Source organism: Aegilops tauschii, chromosome 2 (genome assembly GCF_002575655.3).
Source record: "Aegilops tauschii subsp. strangulata cultivar AL8/78 chromosome 2, Aet v6.0, whole genome shotgun sequence".
Classification (NCBI taxonomy): Eukaryota; Viridiplantae; Streptophyta; class Magnoliopsida; order Poales; family Poaceae; genus Aegilops; species Aegilops tauschii.
In genome coordinates, this window is record NC_053036.3 from 518446573 (window position 1) to 518453415 (window position 6843).

Below are 6843 nucleotides of genomic sequence, written 5' to 3' on the forward strand. Positions count from 1 at the left end.
AGCATGAAAAAGACCCTAGCAAAAGTTTTTGTGCTTACAAGTTGGATATGTCTAAAGCGTATGACAGGGTTGATTGGATCTTCTTGGAGTGAATGATGCAAAAGATGGGTTTCGCTCGCCGCTGGGTGGACTGGATTATGACTTGCTTCACCTCGGTGAGATACTCTATTAAATTTAATGGAACCCTCTTGGATTCGTTTGCACCGTCGCGAGGGCTGCGGCAAGGTGATCCACTCTCTCCTTTTTTGTTCCTTCTCGTGGCTGATGGTTTGTCTGCTTTGTTGAAAGACGGAGAGGAAAAGGGGGAATATACACCTTTGAAAGTGTGTCGGCGAGCCTCAGGCGTGTCACACTTGCTCTTTGCAGATGATACACCCTTATTTTTTAAGGCAGAGGAGGAGAAGGCTAAGAAAGTACAGGACATGCTCAATGTGTATGCACGGGCTACAGGGCAATGCATTAATCCGGCTAAGTGCAGTATTCTTTTTGGTAAGTCGTGTGCCATGGATATTCAGGAAAGAATCCGGTCAGTTTTGCACGTGAACGTACTGTCATTTGAGGACAAGTACTTGGGTCTGCCCACACCTGATGGCCGTATGTCCCGTGGTAAATTTCAAAATCTGCAGTCCAGGCTTCTGAAAAGAATTATAGCTTGGGGAGATACCTTGTCTCTTGCTGGGAAGGAAACAATGATAAAAGCCGTTGCACAAGCCATCCCAACTTATATCATGGGTGTCTTCAAGCTCCCTATGTCCGTATGTGATGATCTGAATAGGATGGTGCGTAATTTCTGGTGGGCTCTGCGGAAGGGAAAAGGAAAATGCATTGGCTGGCTTGGCCCAAGATCTTGGCACATAAAATGAAGGGCGGCCTCGGGTTTAGGGATTTTCGCCTGTTTAATCAGGCCCTACTCGCCAGGCAGGCGTGGCGCTTACTTACTAATCCTAATAGCTTATGTGCGCGGGTGCTAAAGGCTCGCTACAACCCGGAGGGTCGCCTCGAGGACACTGTCTTCTCGGGGAACGCCTCCCCTACATGGCAGGGCATCCAACATGGTCTTGAGCTCTTGAAAAAGGGCATCGTGTGGCGTGTCAGGGATGGACAGAACATCGACATTTGGCGTGACCCCTGGCTGCCCACTGAGCCCTCGCGCCACCCCATTACTCAGCAAGGGACCTGCCGACTCAGGAGAGTCGCGGAGCTCCTCGACGAGTCTGGTAATTGGCGCCTGGACCTTCTTTGTCGCCACTTCCTTCCTCCGGACATGGACTCCATCAACAACATCTGTACATCACCGCGGGTCACCAACGATACCATCGCCTGGGCGCCTGAGAGGAATGACATCTTCACCGTTCGCTCGGCCTACTGCCTTGCCATGGACGAGCGCAAGCGTCCATTGGCAACTGCCACGAGCAGGGCACCAGATGGTCCCCGCGCCATCTGGAAGATCATATGGGGGTGCCCTGCTCCCCAAAAGGTATGCGTATTCGCATGGAGAATTATCACCAACTCTTTGGCCACCTGGGCTAATAAGTTTTCCTGCCGCCTCGAGCTTACTGATGTATGTCCCCTTTGTGGCGTGGAACGAGAGGACGGCTTTCACGCGATGTGCAGGTGCCGACTTGCCATGGACCTTTAGTGAGCCATGGAGAAGGATTGGCCGATTCCAAAGGTGGAGACCATCAAGAATGATGGCCCAGAGTGGCTATTCACGCTACTGAACCCTCTGTCGGATATGGCGCGCATGGTCGTCCTCATGATCATGTGGCGGGCATGGTACATCCGCAACGAAATCACACACGACAAAGTCCCTCCGCCCACAGAAGTATCCAGGCGTTTCCTCCAAGGGTACATCAATTCTTTGTTGTGTATCCACCAGTTTCCACATGCAGATTTGGAGAAAGGAAAAATGGTGGTGCAAGAGGCAGGCCGGGCTGACTATGCCGGCGAGAGGAAGGCACAGCCGCTCCATTGGGTACCTCCCCCAGCCGACTGGACAAAGCTGAATACCGATGGTAGCTTTGTACAGGCCACAGGAGCAACAGGGGGAGGGATGGTCCTTAGAGATTATAGAGGGGAGCTCATTTTTACAGCTTGTAGACAACTGCTCACATGTGATAATAGCCTCCAAGAGGAGTTGGAAGCATGCAGAGAGGGGCTGCAGTTGGCTTTGTATCGTACCAACCTACCCATCTTGGTAGAGTTGGACTGCTCTAAAGCGGTTTCGATGTTGTCGGCCAAGTCAGCGAACCGATCACAAGTCCGAGCACTAGTAGAGGATATAAGCAGGATGATTACTACTGAATCTAGGGAGATTTCATTTTCTCATATTAGTAGATCACAAAACAATGCCAGTCATGCACTAGCCGCGTATGGTCGTAGTACCCCTCGCATGGCTGTGTGGTTGAGGTCGGGTTTAGACTGCATTGTAAACATTTCCGAGGCCGAGAAGCCTCCGTGAGTTAATGAAATCTTCCTTTTCCCCCACAAAAAATGATGGTGGGTATTTCAAATGTAGTTGACTTCATTTGACTTTAGGAGCAGATCCATAAAGTATTTTTTAGAAAGGAGGCGCTTGCCCTGCTTTAGCGAACTGAAGCCCTTAAAGCGTTTACATCAAGAGTAGAACAAACACAAATAAAAAGTATTTATAAAGTTTTTGCATCACATATTATTACATGTTAGTGAGTGTATGATGCAAGGTGCTTACATAAACAAATCTACCAATGTTAGTATATGAATGGCATAAAGGAACAAATTGTACAACCTTAGTGACTAGTATGCTATCCAGGGAATAAAATTTGTGTTAGAACACGGGGTCCAGTGTTTCTTTATGTTAGAACAATCAATCAACAATCAGATGGAATGTCAGAGGTCTAAACCGCCCTGGTCGGAGAACGACGGTCCATAGAACATGGTTCAAAATTTGAAAACCCGTGTGTTCAAGTTTGATAATTTATGGACGGGCTTCACCGAGATGGTTCGGAATGCGTGGACCGAACAACCCAACCATGTGGAGCCTTACCAAGTGCTTCATCATAAGCTCGAGAAGAGCGGATGCCACCTGGCGGAATGGAGTTGGGGCCTCTTCTCCAAGGCAAAGGTTCACCTCCATGTCGCCCTTCCTTATCATCCTCCACCTCGATATGGCCCAAGAAGAACATCTCCTCTCTAGTGAATAGAGTGATACTACAGCAAGGCTCAAGAGAAGGGTTATTAATCTATCGGTTCTTGAAAGGGCGACAAAAAACAATGCACACGAATGTCAAACTTAAGGAGGAGGACACAAACACTAAATTATTCCATCGGTGAATCAATGCTAGGAGGAGAAACAAAAATTCACATTTATAGACTCAAGCAAAATCATGGGTGGGCCACCGAGCGTGAAATAAAAAAGAGCTTAATCCATGATCACTTCTCCGAGGTGATGGAAAAGGAAAACTCGAGAACCAAGGACTTCAATTGGGAGAAGATGCAACTCGAGACACATTAGTTAGGCGATTTTAGAGGACCAAATTACTGAAGAATAGGTTAAAGGGGTCATTCCTACCTCTTGAGCACTGCGGTGGTTTTCCCTTGAAGAGGAAAGAGTGATGCAGCAAAGTAGCGTAAGTATTTCCCTCAGTTTTTGAGAACCAAGGTATCAATCCAGTAGGAGATTACGCGCGAGTCCCTCGCGCCTACACAAAACAAATAAATCCTCGCAACCAACGCGATAAGGGGTTGTCAATCCCTACACGGTCATTTACGAGAGTGAGATCTGATAGATATGATAAGATAATATTTTTGGTATTTTTGTTATAAAGATGCAAAGTAAAGTAAAAGCAAAGTAAAAGGCAATGGAAATAAATAAGTGTTGAAAGATTAATATGATGCAGATAGACCCGGGGGCCATAGGTTTCACTAGTGGCTTCTCTCATGAGCATAAGTATTTTACGGTGGGTGAACAAATTACAGTTGAGCAATTGACAGAATTGAGCATAGTTATGAGAATATCTAGGTATGATCATGTATATAGGCATCACGTCCGAGACAAGTAGACCGACTCCTGCCTGCATCTACTACTATTACTCCACACATCGACCGCTATCCAGCAAGCATCTAGAGTATTAAGTTCATAAGAACAGAGTAACGCCTTAAGCAAGATGACATGATGTAGAGGGATAAATTCATGCAATATGATAAAAACCCCATCTTGTTATCCTCGATGGCAACAATACAATACGTGCCTTGCTGCCCCTACTGTCACTAGGGAAGGACACCGCAAGATTGAACCCAAAGCTAAGCACTTCTCCCATTGCAAGAAAGATCAATCTAGTAGGCCAAACCAAACTGATAATTCGAAGAGACTTGCAAAGATAACCAATCATACATAAAAGAATTCAGAGAAGATTCAAATATTGTTCATAGATAAACTTGATCATAAACCCACAATTCATCGGTCTCAACAAACACATCGCAAAAGAAGATTACATCGAATAGATCTCCACGAGAGAGGGGGAGAACATTGTACTGAGATCCAAAAAGAGAGAAGAAGCCATCTAGCTAATAACTATGGACCCGAAGGTCTAAGGTAAACTACTCACACTTCATCGGAGAGGCTATGGTGTTGATGTAGAAGCCCTCCGTGATCGATGCCCCCTCCGGCGGAGCTCCGGAACAGGCCCCAAGATGGGATCTCGTGGGTACAGAAGGTTGCGGCGGTGGAATTAGGTTTTTGGCTCCGTATCTGATCGTTTGGGGGTACGTAGGTATATATAGGAGGAAGAAGTACGTCGGTGGAGCAACATGGGGCCCACGAGGGTGGAGGGCGCGCCGGGGGGGGGGGGGGGGGGGGTAGGCGCGCCCCTACCTCGTGGCCTCCTGGAAGCTTCCTTGATGTAGGGTCCAAGTCTCCTGGATCATGTTCGTTCCAAAAATCACGTTCCCGAAGGTTTCATTCCGTTTGGACTTCGTTTGATATTCTTTTTCTGTGAAACTCTGAAATAGGCAAAAAACAGCAATTCTGGGCTGGGCCTCCGGTTAATAGGTTAGTCCAAAAAATAATATAAAAGTGAATAATAAAGCCCAATAATGTCCAAAACAGAAGATAATATAGCATGGAGCAATCGAAAATTATAGATACGTTGGAGACGTATCAAGCATCCCCAAGCTTAATTCCTGCTCGTCCTCGAGTAGGTAAATGATAAAAACAGAATTTTTGATGTGGAATGCTACTAGGCATAATTTCACTGTAATTCTTCTTAATTGTGGTATGAATATTCAGATCCGAAAGATTCAAGACAAAAGTTTAATATTGACATAAAAATAATAATACTTCAAGCATACTAACTAAGCAATTATGTCTTCTCAAAATAACATGGCCAAAGAAAGTTATCCCTACAAAATCATATAGTCTGGCTATGCTCTATCTTCACCACACAAAATATTTAAATCATGCACAACCCCGATGACAAGCCAAGCAATTGTTTCATACTTTTGACATTTTCAAACTTTTCAATCTTCACGCAATACATGAGCGTGAGCCATGGACATAGCACTATATGTGGAATAGAATGGTGGTTGTGGAGAAGACAAAAAAGGAGAAGATAGTCTCACATCAACTAGGCGTATCAACGGGCTATGAAGATGCCCATCAATAGATATCAATGTGAGTGAGTAGGGATTGCCATGCAACGGATGCACTAGAGCTATAAGTATATGAAAGCTCAAAAAGAAACTAAGTGGGTGTGCATCCAACTCGCTTGCTCACGAAGACCTAGGGCATTTTGAGGAAGCCCATCATTGGAATATACAAGCCAAGTTCTATAATGAAAAATTCCCACTAGTATATGAAAGTGATATCATAGGAGACTCTCTATCATGAAGATTATGGTGCTACTTTGAAGCACAAGTGTGGTAAAAGGATAGTAACATTGTCCCTTATCTCTTTTTCTCTCATTTTTTTATTTGGGCCTTTTCTCTTTTTATGGCCTTTTTTAGTCCGAAGTCTCATCCCGACTTGTGGGGGAATCATAGTCTCCATCATCCTTTCCTCACTTGGGACAATGCTCTAAAAATGATGATCATCACACTTTTATTTTCTTACAACTCAACAATTACAACTCAATACTTAGAACAAAATATGACTCTATGTGAATGCCTCCGGCGGTGTACCAGGATATGCAATGAATCAAGACTGACATGTATGAAAGAATTATGAACAGTGGCTTTGCCACAAATACAATGTCAACTACATGATCATGCAAAGCAATATGACAATGATGGAGCGTGTCATAATAAACGGAACGGTGGAAAGTTGCATGGCAATATATCTCGGAATGGCTATGGAAATGCCATGATAGGTAGGTATGGTGGCTATTTTGAGGAAGGTATATGGTGGGTGTATGATACCGGCGAAAGGTGCGCGGTATTAGAGAGGCTAGCAATGGTGGAAGGAGGAAAGTGCGTATAATCCATGGACTCAACATTAGTCATAAAGAACTCATATACTTATTGCAAAAATCTACAAGTTATCAAAGCAAAGTATTACGCGCATGCTCCTAGGGGGGTAGATTGGTAGGAAAAGACCATCGCTCGTCCCCGACCGCCACTCATAAGGAAGACAATCAATAAATAAATTATGCTCCGACTTCATCACATAACGGTTCACCATACGTGCATGCTACGGGAATCACTAACTTTAACACAAGTATTTATCAAATTCACAACTACCCAACTAGCATGACTCTAATATTACTACCTCCATATCACAAAACAATCATCAAGCATCAAACTTCTCTTAGTATTCAACACACTCATAAGATTTTTTTTACTATTCTTGAATACCTAGCATATTAGGAT

The 6843-nt window shown here is 44.6% G+C and overlaps 1 protein-coding gene across 1 annotated transcript; it reads left to right on the forward strand.

Moving 5' to 3' along the window:
- Positions 1-1645: 1645 nt before the first annotated feature.
- Positions 1646-2461, forward strand: LOC141041185 (uncharacterized). The gene has a single exon (XM_073507305.1). It carries the CDS (start codon positions 1646-1648, stop codon positions 2459-2461), a length of 816 nt encoding a protein of 271 aa, XP_073363406.1.
- The last annotated feature ends 4382 nt before the right edge of the window (positions 2462-6843 follow it).